The 16,371-nt window shown below is 31.7% G+C and overlaps 1 protein-coding gene across 2 annotated transcripts; it reads right to left on the bottom strand.

Annotated features, from left to right (window-relative positions):
- Positions 1-3,664: 3,664 nt before the first annotated feature.
- On the bottom strand, positions 3,665-15,344 carry LOC113861821 (villin-3-like). 2 transcript variants are annotated; one of them, XM_027494866.1, is made up of 25 exons: positions 15,032-15,344; positions 14,893-14,929; positions 12,598-12,720; positions 12,252-12,351; positions 11,759-11,827; positions 11,229-11,465; positions 10,967-11,144; positions 10,726-10,858; positions 10,052-10,211; positions 9,827-9,977; positions 9,636-9,736; positions 9,393-9,551; positions 9,086-9,154; positions 8,945-9,013; positions 8,717-8,854; positions 8,482-8,610; positions 7,784-7,931; positions 7,645-7,655; positions 7,376-7,516; positions 7,164-7,289; positions 6,588-6,650; positions 6,052-6,156; positions 5,577-5,829; positions 5,261-5,493; positions 3,665-4,231 (listed from the first exon to the last, which is right to left on the bottom strand). In XM_027494866.1, the coding sequence occupies exons 3-25, from the start codon at positions 12,651-12,653 to the stop codon at positions 4,118-4,120; spliced, it is 2,943 nt and encodes a 980-aa protein (XP_027350667.1). In that variant the 5' UTR covers positions 12,654-12,720; positions 14,893-14,929; positions 15,032-15,344; the 3' UTR covers positions 3,665-4,117. The 2 variants fall into 2 exon arrangements, with proteins under 2 accessions (XP_027350667.1, XP_027350666.1); XM_027494865.1 differs by having other exon boundaries at positions 3,731-4,231; positions 8,717-8,881.
- Positions 15,345-16,371: the final 1,027 nt, after the last annotated feature.

Here is a 16,371-nt window from a genome sequence, read left to right as displayed (position 1 = left end):
AATTACAATTTGTATCCCTTTTGATATTTCCCGAGGATATTTACTATTTTTTTTTTATATTTATAACTTAATTATCTCAAATGGAGTGGTTTTATTTTTCATATAAAAAATATCTATAGAAAACAAAAAGGAAAGCTACTTTAATCTATGTGCCTTTTCTCTAAAGACACACACCTATACATTAATTTCAAATATAACCAAATCTATCGTTGTGCAAAATTAACTGGTATAGTTGTGTAGTAATTCGTGATTAATCATACATTATTGTGAAATCTGTGTTAGTTTTATGTAAAGTGAAAACATTCCTTTGAATTAATAGGTTATGTATTTGATATCATACATTTATAGTTTATTTAGGAGTTTGTCAGTAAGTTTATAGAATTGCTTAACAAATAATATAAAAATAAATACATAAAAGAAGTTTGTAATTAGTAAATTTATGAAAATTTATCCTAAATAGTATTTAATTTACTAAAAGTTAACAATTAATATTTTTTATTTTATTCTTAACTTTTTAAATAAAACATTTTTCACATAAAGTAACGCTAACTTTCTTTTTTAATATTATTTAGCATATTTCAGCCAATTATATAATTAATTTTTTAAAACAATTTTAATCAATTAACTAATAATATATTAATTTTTAATTAACTTATCAAATATATATAAGTTTTTAACTAATGATATACTTTATAATTGCTAAAGGAGTTGTTGATAATAGGTTTATTAAAAGATAGACTTGGAACTGTCAGCTTATATGCATTAAAATTAGGATATTAATAATCAAGGTACTTATGATATTAATCAAGAAACAAATAAACAAAATATTTTTTTATTGAAAAGTATTAAAAAAACAAATATATTATTACTGCAATATTTTAACATATTTTTGGTAATAATGTCCACTAAACTAAAGTGGGCTCCTATTCCTTTATGCACTTGGGGAAAGTTCCAAAACCAAATATTCCCCCAAAGCTCTTTCATTATTTTGTCCTCTAACAAGCCTTCATTTTCATTTGTTAGGTGAAGGCCATTGCAATGAACTTTATTGTATTTGGGTCATTGCTGGGCCACAAGATACTTCCACTTCCACCGCCCAATCAAACAAACAAACAAACAAAACCAATTATCCAATAACCAAATCTTCAAGCTTTGACTAAAGAGCTCTTTTACTCCTTTTACGTTCCAAAGACTACGCGTGTGTATTATAATCTTTTATATTATTCTAAATTGTGACATAGGATAATAATTGTTTCGTATAATATCATAAGTTTGCCATGATTGATTAGCAGATAACTATAAAATTCATTTTTATTATGCGGACTACATATTTTTCCATTTTTAAAATGAAAATGATAATAATTTTTTTTCTTAATTATAATAAAAATCATTTTTAAACATATTATAATTTATTACTATAAATATTGTTAAAATATACTATCAGTTTATTAGATATAATCATGTTTTATTGATTTTGATGAATTCCTTATTTTATTATAAAATTTGAAAATAAATATATTAAGGTTAAAATTATACAGAATATTACTATTGAAAAATGTTTAATTAGATTTTATCAAACTTTATTTTAAAAATAAACACAATATTTTTACGTATTGTGAAAAATTCATTTGCATCACGCATTAAATTCTTTAATTGGCATTTGTGCTTGTAACATTTATCATTTTTAGATGATCGTATCAGCATGATAACCGGAAAAGCCACTTTATTTTTTATGACAAAACAATCGAACTTTTATAACATGATAATTGATACGTACGGTGACACATTTAAGTTACGTGTCCCACTAAGTTAGTGCTTGATTTGACACATCACAATAGCATTATTCAGAAACATAATAATGAAGAAAAAAGGGGCTGTAATCACTCTTATAGATTATAATATTTCGTGTTTCCTCAAATCAAAATTATGTAATAGAAAATAACGGCAAAAAAAAAGTATACATAATTTTTAATGTAGGTTGAATGAAATTGATAAATTATCAACTCTGAAATAATCAATTCCTTACATTTTCCAAACAGACGGTGATTATAATATATATCCAATTAAATTCAATAGAAATTATGTATATATTTTTGTAATATAACCATATCATGTTTTTTTTAGTAAGAAAAGAAAATCAGTTATCTAGAGAGCTATAAGAGATATCACGTTATTTAATAATATACAAATATTTAAATTTTACTTAATTAATATTTTTAATTAAAAATAATTTTTTTACTGGTGATTGAAAAATACTTTGTGAAAAAAGATGCTTATGATAAATCTATTAAATTAATGACAAGTAAATTTGATGTGATTTATCCTCACAAGGACGGATATAATAATTTAGATTATCTCATGGTGTTTGGTAACATGAAATAGTTATGTTACAGAAAAAGAAAAACATAAATTTTCTATCAAAATTAATTAATGAGTCTTATAATTAATTATGATAACATTTTATTTGATTAAAATTGTCTTTTTCTCTCCAACACAACTATATTATGTTATTTAATAGTATGAAGGGATCCAAATTCAATCTTAAAGTAATATGAACTCATTTGGTGTAATGGATAGTTGTGGATGGTTTAATGGATACCATACTTTTAGAGAAGCAAATTTTGGGGCAGATGGATTTGGATGTTGTCTTGATGTTTTCTTAACTCTTAATTCCCTTCTTTGTTTCTATCCTAATTTTTAATGGTTGTTCTTCTGCTGCTTTTAATGATTGTTGTGAAAGATGAATTTTGCTCTTGGAAATATCATGGACCAATTCCCCAAGTTGACGTTGACCAAAAACAAAGAATCTCCATATCTGCATTCGACATTGATAGATTTGTTTAACATTGCCAACCTCAAAATTATCACACAGGACTTGGGAAAGGGAAAACCCATGCATATTGAGTTAGTATAGGATTATTAAATTAGATAAATTTTATTTATTTCTTTCACAAATTTATACATAACTTATTTAAAGTTTAAAATAAGATTTTAGTCTCTAGAAATATAATGTATTTTAGTTTTAGTTCCTTATAAAAATCTAATGTCCACAGCTAAATTTACTTAATTTTAAAAATGGAATTAGGTAATTAAAGTAATATTAGAAGAATAAAAATTGTATATATTCTAAAATTTTAAAATTAAAGAGTTGAAAACGTACAATAAAGTCAAATAAAAACTAATGTATTTGTATATCATGTCATATTATATCATATACTTCTATCACAACGTTGGAAGTAACCCATCCAGCACTACAATGGTTTATGTGTCTGTAGACCCATGAATTCACACCTACGAACCATGGCAAGAGTTGTAAAATGCTAGTGTCTATTTATTGTTCATGATTACTGGAGAAATTTTAGCAGAATCCTGGCATGGTATTATATTTTATTATTCATTGATATGGTCTTGGCACTATTAGAAGCTTGAATAATTTAAAATAATAATTTTGGTATATATTTAATAGGCATATTTCGTTAAGCTACTAGGATAATTATAGTCTATGCATGAAGTCGTGAATTGAAACGTTATTACTATCATTTTTTCAAAAAACAAAAAAGAAACTTTATATTTCACTGAGAAATATGGTAAGTTTATAATTTACTAATTTATAGACAACCAAAAACAAAGCGACTACATTGACATAATTCATAGCCATAAATAACAAACAAACAAATTTTCATTCTCTATATTGAGATTCAATATAACATGCAATACATATACACCCGCCTCCCTAACCAATAGGAACAAGGGAAAAACAAAAATAAAAGCCACATTTTTAAAATACAAACATGAGAAAATGAAAGAATGAAACTGTTCACTGTCTTCATTGCTACAACAATATGTGAACATTACAAGAGGAAGAGACATACTCAACTTAAAAAGAAGAAACTAAAACTCACTCTCCAAGGCAGCGTCACATTCAAACTTCGACACTAACCATTGCTACGTCCATCATAGGCCGAAAGCAAAGTGCTATGATGCATAGGAATCCAAGTAGGGTATATATACCAATAAAACCACACTATCCAATAGATAAGTGCATTTCAAGATAACTGAAGAAATGTATATTAGGAGGATGCAGAAGCTGCAGATATGTTGCTCATTGTATCTGAGTCTAGAACAAATCCACTTTCCTTTTCAGCATGTCTTGCTTCCATCTTGGCAACTTTGTGAATGCTTCTTTTGTCATTCCAAATACAGTTTCAAACTCTTTGTCTGACAGATAGGTCTAAGTAACATCAAGTGGAGAAGGAAAAAACATGTTAACCCCAACCAAAGCAAAAAAATTATAAATGTAAGGAAAATTTTAACTAGTGACATAAGGACATTTGCTAAGAAGTTAAAAGTGAAACTTTTTTTATGGAAAAGGCTTACCAGCATTCAACATTGTGATTTCTAATGCAATATTATTATGATTTCTAATAAAATTTGTATTTATTTTTTAACTTATACTCTTAAGACATTGGTTAGCAAAACTTAAAGTATGATATATTCCTCCCTTGAGATTTCAAATAGCAAAATGCTAATCAATATCTATAGTGCACTAGTTAAAAAATTAAAAGTAAAATTTTTTTATCGAAAAATGTGAAGAGGGCCAAGAGGCACTTACTCTCGTGACTTATTATGCATTTTAACATGACCTCTAATTAAAAACTCACCAGTTATTCATTTTCTAACCAGTGCCCTGGGAGAATTGGTTAATAAGACCCTTTTAAATATTACAAGAGCTTTGTTATATCTTCTTAATAATCTTTTCATCCCTTCATAAAATCAGTATTAAATGAAAAAAAATACATGTATTTATTATCTTAAAAATATGAAAAGTATTTAATAATTTTTCATTTAGTAATTAAAAAGATTTGTAAACATAAAATGTAAAAGGATTTAAATTATTAATATTACGAATACCGCCAGTATTGGATAAAGTTAATAAGACTTCCAATGAAAAAAAAGAAGTTTGTTGGCTACTGTGTTATTTTCTAAAGGATCTTACAAATCAGTGCATTATGGGCGTTGATTAATGAATTTAAAAATTATTTTTTTATTAAAAATCATGTTGAGAATACATTAAAAATTACGATAACTCGATAAGAGTGCAAAAATATCATTTTTAATTAACTTTTTTTAGTATTTTCCTTTTATAAATTTCATGGGAAGCTCCAGTGACTGTCTCATTTTAAAATTTAGGGAGGTATATATATTTGAAACTTAACATTAGCATTCTAAACAAATCAATAACATGCAAACCAAGACTAACCTCTCTCCGTTTAAGATCAATTCCAGACACAAGACTACCAGATTTGGTCTTTAATTGCTCATAACTGAAGAAATTTTCACTATTTTCACTGTCATTTCCGACCTCCACATTTTCTTGTTTTGGTTCTGAATCCCCATTGGTACCAGTTCCAGGGACAAGTTCCTCAGTCTCCTTGACTCCTGCAACTTCTTCAAGACCTTCTGTTTCAGAAGGGGTACTTTCACTTTTAGCATCTGCAACAAGAAGTCAAACTTGTCAAATAATCACAAGCAACACATGTGACCTATGGCCGATAAGAGCTATATATATTTCTCACCAAAGTTGCTAGTTTCCACAACAGGACTACTGCTTGCCACCGGAGAACTTTCAGGTGAAGGTTTCTTCTTTTCAGCGGTAAGAACTGAAGAAAGAGCAGCTACTGCTGCTGCTCTTTGTGATCCTTGATTTCTTCCAGATGGCCTAGGAGTATAAATTTTATTTCCAGATGATGAATTGAATGCTGAGTTTAAGGCAGCTAAGGCTTCAGCCCTTTGCCTTGGTCCTCCTTGATTTAATCCATTCAACTTATCCTGTGTCAATCAGACTAGAAAAAAGTTACAAAGGAGCACCAATTTTTTCCTTTAATTCATCACCCATGACTCAACTAAATATTAGAATGTTGTGTAAGAATTTGTGCTTCTTTAGGAATTTAGGCTTTAGCACATGCAACTGGATGTCTAGGAGATTAGGTGAATGTCCAGAATATCTACGATGTAGAAGGGCACTACTTTACTATAAACAAATTGCCTTACCACAGGGGATGTTGCCTCTGGAGATGAATTGAATGCATTATTTAAGGCAGCTAAAGCTTCTGCTCTTTGTCTTGGTCCCCCTTGACTTGATCCATTAGACTTTTCCTGTCATAAGATTCAGCATAGCCTAGTTAAGCATATTGAGGCACAATCAACAACTAGAAAAGAAATAATGAGTATGCATTTAGGAGTGTTTTTGCCTGAACTTGAAAAGGATGCAAAGGTAAAGATTGGCTCTTAAATTAGACCAGATGAATTAAAGAAAATCAAGAATTTCATATAAATTAACGATTTAGAATGAAATCCTCACGTCTTAATGTAAAACAGAAAAGGGATAAATTTCCAGAAGTAATTAAAAAATGTGATTCATAATAAAATCACATAGCAATATTCATTGCTAATTGCAATTATTATATGACATGCACAAATGCAATTCAGCTGTTGGTTTAAATGTGAAAAAGAACGAAAAACTGTAACAGTTTGCATGGTTCAACTGCAACAATTTTCTCATTAAAAATCTGAAGTCAAATTTATACCTCTACAGAATGGCCAATCCCAAAGAGTAATGTCACTTTTTTCTGGAATGAGTTCCCTTGAACCTGCATTTCACCATGAAGATAATGAATAGGTTTTCAACAAATCGAGCCTGTTTGGTTAAAGGTAATGTTTCTTTGTTTCCCATTTTGTTTCCATTAATGATTACAAATCATCATCTTCTTTAGTCTTATGATCTTGAATTTCTTTTTCCAAAACTCATGATCACTTTATAGCAATTTTACAACTCATGCATTCTGACACACTCTGTATAAATAAATATACTAATTGCGCAAGGTAGCACTGGTTCATACACAGGAGGAGCTGTTCTATACCTATAACATGAGCTTCCAGTTGTTTATAAAGATGGAACCTGTGTTATAAAACTTCAAAATTGTTTTCATCTCTACATTTGATGACAATAACATGTTTTTACTCAGAATTATACTGTTTTCAATCAACATCAATATACAGAAAACTGTAACTTTACAGGTGACAGTGCTTAAAAAGCGTGAGAAGAAAATTTTTTTAAAAGAAAAGGAAAACAGTAGGGAGTTTCGTGATATTTTATCGCATACCATGGCTTTTGCGTGATCCCAAGAAAAGTATGTTGTGAAAAAGCAAGGTTCATTCCCTTCTGTTACTTTATATAGTGGTACATGTGGAGATAGTCCCTCCAGAGATGCAGCTTTATCTATGTATTTCTGAGGGAAAAATTCTAGTATACATCAAGTACATCAAGAAAAAGGAAATATGAGAAGTGAAGGTCTAATTTGTTGAGCATGTATACCTGGGCAATATCAAAAGCATTTTGCTTTTCTTTTTGGTCCACACACTGACCAATCCAAATAAACACATCTGCATGCGTGTCAAGTATGAGCATATCCTCTGTTAACAAATCATCTTGGGAAAAGTTGTAAATCTCCTCTACCTGAAGAGTACAATATAAAAATAGATTTAGAAAACATAAAGAATCCCGAAGTTACTGACTAATTGATGGCGAAGTTTCCTAGCAATAGTGTGTAAGTTCACATAATGGAGTTGCAGTCTCAAACTCACCTGTAACTTCCCTGGTACATCCATGTCGCAAAGAAAGGTGCAAAATTAATAATTGGTCAGAACATCAAATATCATTAAATAAATATGCTGTTTTATAACAATATTTTATGCAGATAAGTAACATTACAAGATGTTGTACCTCTAATGAAGGAGAAAGTGAATAAATGTGGGTCTCTGACAATGTCATTGGTGACCTTTTTGCTGGTGTAGCTTTGTTTCCCTCCAACTGCAAACCAGAAAGCTGAGCTTTCTGTTCCTTCTTTAGCATACTTTAAAGCAACTCCTGGCTGGACATAGATGTTTAATGTTTTAACAAATGATGAAATTACTGTTAATTAATCTAAATGTTAAATCAATCATTAGTCCACCGGTGAAAAAGAAAAAGGTCGAGTCATAGCCTCATGTTAGCCTGCTACAAGTGATGCACTAAGGGTACAATCAGATGCACTAAGTGTACAATCAGAAGAATATAGTCATCCCAAGCCATTTTGAAAGACTTTATCTTGAAGTAACAAATGATATATAAATATAAAATCCATTTTCACAAATTTGTTTAGTTTTCATGTAGAACTACTTCCTTGAAACGTAAATCGATACCAGTGGTCATGAAACTAGAAATTCAGTGTTTGAATTATATAAGATTGAGACAACTTGGTTATGGTTTAACTTTAAATGTTGGTGGTTGAATAATGCAGTGGAAGACCCAAAATGTTGAGCTAATACCCTTTAAGTTCGGCGCATTTTCTAATATAAGTGAAAAAGAAGTGAAATACAAGGGAGAGGATAAAAACTCCTCCAAAACAGAAAGGAACAGAATACAAAATATAGTAAGGCTACCCTTAAAAATTCAGCAACTTTAGCTGCAAGCTGCTGCTGCTCAGTGGAACATTGATTCCCATGCCATGTAAAAACAGCTGACCCAGATTGCAAGACGAAACACTCAGTAGAATTCAATGATGTCGCCACCTGAATAAGAATAGCATAATTATGGTCAATTAGTTGAAAAAAGAAGTGCTACCAACATAACTGTCATGGAAAAAAATGAATAATTTAATTTTTGATGGAAACATACTGCATCAACTTGCACTACTTTATTATTATGAATGGATGTTCCAGAAATTCGTAAAAGTGCAATACTCTCTGCTGTGTATGTCTCATCTGGCAAACCTTTATCTGCTACTGATTTTTTGTGACCAGAGCTCAAACCTCCCTGAAACAGACATAAGACATAAGTCAACTAAACTAAATTAAATTCACACAATCTACATATCAAAATAACATTGGATTTTTCAATTGATACCTTGAGGACCACCATTGGTTGGAAAAGAGCAATAAACTGTGGTGGCTCTTTACCTTCAAATATGCGACCCTGCAAGAAACTATTACAATCATGCACAGTTTTCAAGCAACATCCACAACTTGATATTCACATTACAGATACCTGAACAGGTCTACCCTTTAATGAGTTGAACATTGTATTAGCCAATCGAGTAGCCATCCTTTGGTCCTCCTGAAAAAAGAGACATAACCAAGTTGTTATATAATGTGCTTTGTTGCAGATAAATGACAATGTTTTGGATTCTTATTATTGATACAAAAGAAGGTGCAATCTAAGTTCTATGCAGTGAGGATTCATGGAAATTGTAGGTCAATCTTAACAATAGGGTAGGCACTATAAAGTGAATGTATACAAATTATTACAATTTTCCCAATATATTTTGAGCTCAAATGAAAGCAACTGAAATTACCTCAACGCTGTCTTTGCCAAACCAGCAGCACAAGTAGTAGTCTTCCTTCCTCTCACCAGAGTGATAAGTGTACAGAACTATGTAACAATCTCCACTATAAAATTTACCAATATCCTCCTTAGATAATGGAGTCTTAGCACTTCCATTGATTTGCCATACCTGGAAATATCAAATAATATTACATGTTGATTGGTATTAATTTAATTGAGCCAATAAACTTGTAACAAAAATTTATAAAATCACCTCCATCTTGCCACCTCCTTCAATCAAAGGAGGAATTTCTTCATTAACTGGGGTACTTTTTGTCACCCCTTTCACACCCATACCTTGTTGCTTCAGCAAAGCTAACAGCACAAAGAATACCATACTTAGTCAGCATGGATAATTGGACAAAAAGCCAAGCCAAATTACAAGTTAGAAGAAATAATATCCACCTGCAACTTTTCCTCTTCCTTCCTCAGCACCTGTAGTAGCAGATCCTAATGGCCAAGAATCAAAGTTGGACTTAAATGAATGTGTCTCATAACCTTGAATAACCCTGGTTATCCTTGTAGATTTAGGTCTTTTTTGACTTGAAATAAACTCCTGAACATATTAACAAGAGTAATTATTCCACTTTAAAACAACATATGAAGATTTAGATTTTGCAATGGCATTACCTCAGCTGCTTTACATGCTGCTTTTCGTTCTTCAACTTGTGTTACGCGGCCAACCCAGACAAATACCTCAGCACCAGAGTCCAACAAATAGCACTTGTTGTTCTCCAGCAGTGATTTAGAAAGTTCACCTTCCACGGGCTTGACCTCACCATCAGCAATACTGCAAGCACAAGGTCATACACTCCAGATCAAGAAACTTAAATGCATCATGCACACATCATAAAGCATAGAGAAATAGAACACAAACTTACAAAAGAATTTATACTGCTATAAATATTGAGGTAAAAAAAAAAATTGAAAAACAAAGATGAAAGGATAGAACAGATTTAGCAGAAAATAATCACGGTCCCCAGTGTATGCCAGTAAGCAGCATGGACAGGACATCTTCAACTTCAGATGTAATGAGAAAAATACATTTACAGCTAGCACAAAATACATAATGTGCTTCTCTCAGCACAAGCATTTGCTGCGTAAAATGAAATAATAATAATAAATAAATAAATGTAAGATGTTTTCTACTTCTTATATTTGACTTCAACGACTTGCATTGTTATAGATTTATCATACCACGATTCGTGTCTAGTTAGATGATCATTTTGAAAAAGATGCTACGAGAAGAAGGGGGGGGGGGGGGGGGGGCGGGCGGGGGAGTGACCAGGACGAAATCAATATACCTATAGAGTTGAGCAGGAATGGTCTCTGGAATGATATCATCCTCACCAATTACTTTCTTCCCAATAGGAGCAAAACCACCAAAGAGAACCCAAAATTCTCCTGAGTCTGATTCAGTATCCAGCTTTCCATCATCTGCAATGTGTCATACATTTTATAGTTACAAATAAATAAGAATACGCATGAAGAACAAGCATTCAAAATCACACAGTATGCATTGCAACAAGTGCTTTGTGTCCTTACCAACAATTGCAACGTTGCATGTTCCTTCATGATACTTTTCCTTTAACAACTGAATAACTTCCAGAGCCTTGGCTCTTTCCTGAATATTGGAATTTGCACCGTTGAATTGATAAATCTTATTCTGAGTGTCTAGGATAAATACGTCATCATGATTCAGTGAAGACCGTGCAAAAGGAACCTGCAAAAGGAAAACGTTATATCACATTTTAAGTCAATGAATGTGCACTGAATTTATGAAATACATGTATAGAGAATACTATGCCTGTTTTATTCTGACAACTCGTTTTCCTCTGCATACATATAAACGTGTTTCAAACTCCTCTTCTTCAGGTTTTTTAAATCCAGAAGCCACACCACCCTCTAATGGTATTATACATGGTTTAAAGTATGACAAAAACTTGTCAGATTCATGCCCTTGAATTTCCCTGTGTTGCACTGCCCGCCCTCCGAGAGATGCATCGAGTTCAACAGTTTTGATGGCTGCTGTTCCAGCCTCATCCTACAAAGAAAATCACAATGTCAATGGATTATTTCCTTTGTCAAAATAAATTGGTTCAAGAATATACGAACTATGAATCATAATATAATATAAACATGCTTCAGAACCAGAAAGGGAAAAGGAAAAGGAATAAGACTGAATCTGGAAAGAAACATAAACACAAAACTAGAAACACAAGATTTTCTTTCATAGAAAACGTAATTTTACACGGTTCAACATTTTGATCACCTATTTTGTTCTTTGAATGGAAAAAGAGACAGGTTGGAAGCAGGGGAGGGTAAGGTCAAACTTACCTGACTTGTATCCTTTCCAATCCAGAAGTGAATATCATAAATATAAGCGCCTCCTTTGCCTTGTGTTGTCTGCAAATACACTCGAAATCAACTCCAATTTTTTTTAAACAAAAAGTAGAAATTCATCTCTCCCCTCAATATTGGAATTTTATTGAAGACTTTCATCTGTAAGAGTAGGGATTCCGTTAATGACACAAGACTTTCCTTATTTATATATAAAACAAGCTATGCTTTTCCCCTAGAATTATAAGCTGAAAGCAGTCACCCCTTTTAGACCCATGTGAATAGAAGTTACTTTCTCTATTTTGCTGTGTGTATGTGCTTTGAGCTAGAGTTGCAATACCACAAGCATTATATTGTCTGTTTCAATCTCACAAGAACTAGAATGCAAATGAAGGTATTGTGCATCACAACATTCAGCTTATAATGTCACCATACAGTCATAAAGTTTAGTAACGTATAAACACGAGATAATATTGGATGCAACTCACACCTGCAAGATGATATAAGAATCTCCCATGTAGAATTTCCCATATTCAGATTTGGGCAATGGAACTGGCTGAAAATTTTCAATCCTCCATATTTCAGTTCCGCTACGAGAAAGTTAAGTCTAAAACCACTCAAGTAGATAATATATCCAACATATAACAACATAATCAGGAATAATAATGCTAGTAGCAGAAAATCAATTACATAGTTCTTGATCATTCCCTTAGCAGTATTTTTCTTTTTTCTTTTTATTAAATTATTTGTTCCTTTTTTATTTTATTCAAAATTTTATATGAACAAGTTATAATTTTCATGGGTTCTTTTTTAAATCACCCTTTGATTAAGGATACACTTTTTGACCCACTCCCTGGAATGCTGGATCCAACACTTTTGTAGCGCTGGACATGGCTGAAAATTCCTTCTAAAAAGTTGTCTTTTCAGCTAAAACCGTTCACAAATTCCAAAGGAATCCACTGCATGAGAGGGAAACAGTTAAGAATGTTTTAGCAAGAGAAAACCATGTTATCATTATTCACTATCAAGCATGGAAAACAGCAGTAACTACAAGTTCGGCAGCATTTGGTATACATGTAAGACTGGGATGGAAGGGATGCCTTCAAAAATAGAATAAAAGAAGACATGGGGGGGGGGGGGGGTTAAAAAATGATACATTTTGGTTCCACTAAAAGGGGTGGAGCCAAAGAGAACAAAACAGAATGTTCTAGTTCTTTTCTATCCATTCACCAAGTGCTACCTTCATTTCACAAAACATAAATATTTTATACATCTTTCATTCTTTCATTATATGAAGATCAAGCACAATGAATTTATTTTTTCTGTTAAGGAGAATACAATCACAAAAAATTACTTTCCTACATGTGTATGTACTATAATTTGACTTTCTATATCCACCTGTATCTTTTATAAACACGAAAAGCAAACAAGTAACTGATGTACAAATACGAAATATTACTGAACAAAAGAACACGGCATAGATAGGTTCACAGCAATAAGTAAAGACATTATATTTATAAACTATATTCTCCTTAAATGCAAGAAAGAAACAATTGGACATACTGAGGAGTGGGTATTGATTTCTTCCTTCTTTGTCACTCTGCTGTATATCGGAAGACACCAAAACTAACTAATTAATTATAGTTATTACTAGAAAATCATCTCTTCAATTTAAACACTAACCTATTTGTGGGAACATATTAGTTAACTAGAACATATTTTTTAGTCCTATCAAATGAATGTTGCAGTCTTATTATACTTTTACTAAATTATAGCTAATTGGATTTTGGATTTGCATGCTAGCTTTCTTCAGGACTACCATGGTATAAGGCATTAGCCTGCCATTCTTTTTGGTACCATGATGTTGATAACCAACTATCCCAAAAGCTTGAGATGGTAGATGAAGGCTCATGAATGGTTTTATATCTAACACATTCTCATGTAAAAGTCATTTGGATTTGAAACATTGGTAATGCATAGGACTGGAAAGGTCCTTGGTGAAGAAGAGGATTGACAGCTGCAGAAATCAACGAAGGAGGAGCGGGAGAAATAACATGGCAAAGGAGACCAGTGAACCAGAGTTGAAACACGGTTGGAGACTAGTGTAACAGATACCAAAGATTTTTGGTATCTTTTACACTCTCCAAAACCTCTTCAAGTACAATGCTGCTTAGGGAAATATGCCCTCTATAGAAGCAGGTTTATGTGATTAAACCCAACTTGTCACCTTGTGTACAACTACAATGTACACACTATTCACTGCTAAATGAATTTATAAAAGTAGAAAGTACTGAAGTTGAACTGCTGAACAAACAGAAGAATAGAGCAAGGTCAGCGTCCCTTTCATATATAGATTATCATCACAACTTTAGATTACTTCTGTATAATTTTCAACTAGTTCCATGTTAGCACAACAACTCATCTATGTCATATTCCAAATTGCCCAGTTCTCCAATTAGGTGGATACTGTAAAATGACAGCAGCATTATCAGGTTGAAGTGCTCTACGTGTGAATTTCTGCAAAGAGTTCAGCAAATAACAGCTCATTCACTGCTTGCTCCATCATCTAACATGTCCCAAATCAAGGTTTAGCATTCCAAATTTTCAATTTCTGAAATCTGTGAAGCCATCTAGGAGTAAAAAAACAACTTAGGATGGTGATGGCAATGCACTGGATGAGAGCTTTTCACTTAATACCAAAGAGCATACTTGATCTGATTCTGAACTGACAATCAAGTAGTAAAAACCGCCACTAAGCAGAAACATATGGAGAATTTTGAACTGTAATGTAGGAGATCAGCTTGATGCTACAAAGCTGATTACTAAGATCCACCAGCCTCTCTTCTCTAATGCTGATTTATCCATTTCTTTGTCAAATTAAAAGCTAACAAAAAACACCACAATTGATCAAAGCTTGATTAACAAAAGAAAAATGCAAATCAGCACAAATGGATACAGACGTGAGATCATCAAAACAAGAGACAGACTATAAGAAGAATCAGATATATGATCAATGATCAAAGAACTCAAAACTGTGAAACAGCATCAAAACAAGTGGGTACCCAACAGATCAAAATTCACAGTGATCACAATAACGAAAAGCAAAAACAAGAAGAACCCATCAAAGTTACCACAATATGAGGCTGACCCAGATCAACAATGAAGGCACTGAAGCAGAAAAACAATGAGAGGGTATGAGATCAAGGACGAGAGAAAGCACTTAAAAGTAACATGAAGAAAGGGGTCAGTGGTAAGAGAAAATGAACGTACCTGAGATCTCAGAGCGTGATGATGGTTTGTGTGTGTGTGTGAGAGAGAGAGAGAGATAAGAGGAACCAAGGTATGGGGAGGACAAGGTTGCAGAGCTGGCAATAAAGAGAGAGAGAAGAAGATACTTGTGTTGGAAAGAAAAGAAAAGTGAATTATTGCTGTGCCTGTGTGTGTGAGTGGTCTTCTCTCTCTAACTTTTTTTAAGCCTTTTAAGATTTGCAACAATTCAGAGAGTTGCAGAGAGAAGAAGGGCATGAATGAATTATGACGACCATGAAAATGAAACTATTATGATTTGAAAGGGCAAAGCCAAGTTGGTGAAACAAATGAAAAGAAAACCAAACGAGGAAAGTTTTCAAGTAAATAAAAATAAAAAGAAACCAACGATGACGAGAAGGTTTATGTTGTTGTTTATTACATAAGACGCATCAGGTAAAGTCGTTATTTTAAGGTAAAGATTCGCGCAACCGCCCGTTTTGGCCTTCTAGTCTAGTTCCTTACATGCTTTCTCTTTTGGATTTTCCCCTCTCTTTATTTTCTTCTCTAAATATTACCCTTTTCTCTCTTTCTCTCTCTCCATATCTATTCTCACTTCTCAAGTCATGTCCCATTTTTTTTATCCAATGACATGTCCTAGCGTGTAATTCTTTCAAATTATCTAATCAGTTACCTTATTTAAATCATTCAAAATTAATATTATATATCGTATATTATATTATTATATATTAAAATACATGTAAACATTATCAATAATGCTTAAAAATATGAGTGAATTAAGCAAAAAAAAAAAAAATGAGTAAAATAAATTTTTCTTGAAGATAGGTATATTATACTATATTTTTTAAAGATTTTTTTTTATTTTAACTCGTCCAAAAAATTGTTATTAAAAAATAAAATATCTCATAGTTTAATTTATTTTAAATTCATACTAGGAGGTTATGTAACTTTAAAATGGAAGGGAAGATATTATAATACAGGAGAAAGTGATTTTTTTAAAAAAGTATTTATTTTAACAGCAAAAAAATATTTATTTTTAATAATTCATCAAACAGATTTTTAATACATATTTATTAAAATATTTTCATTGAAAATTAAATATTTTATAAATTTAAATAAATTTTAATTAATAATAAAATGTTTGTTTAAAATAGGATGAAAACGAGTTAATAAGTAACATATTTCTTATATAGTAACTATTTTCTTGATAACAATATAACGTTTTTTTTTCCAACATAAAACCGTATGTACCTAATATCATGTTTGGAGTTTGACGCATTACTTTATCAGGGTCCGCTCTACAAGAATATCGAAACAATTCTTTTTATTCGTAAACTCCCAGA

The sequence above is a fragment of the Abrus precatorius genome, unplaced genomic scaffold (assembly GCF_003935025.1).
Source record: "Abrus precatorius isolate BTA unplaced genomic scaffold, Abrus_2018 Scaffold3, whole genome shotgun sequence".
NCBI classification, from domain to species: domain Eukaryota; kingdom Viridiplantae; phylum Streptophyta; class Magnoliopsida; order Fabales; family Fabaceae; genus Abrus; species Abrus precatorius.
Note: the sequence above shows the minus strand (reverse complement) of the source record. Positions and strands in the feature narration are given on the sequence as shown.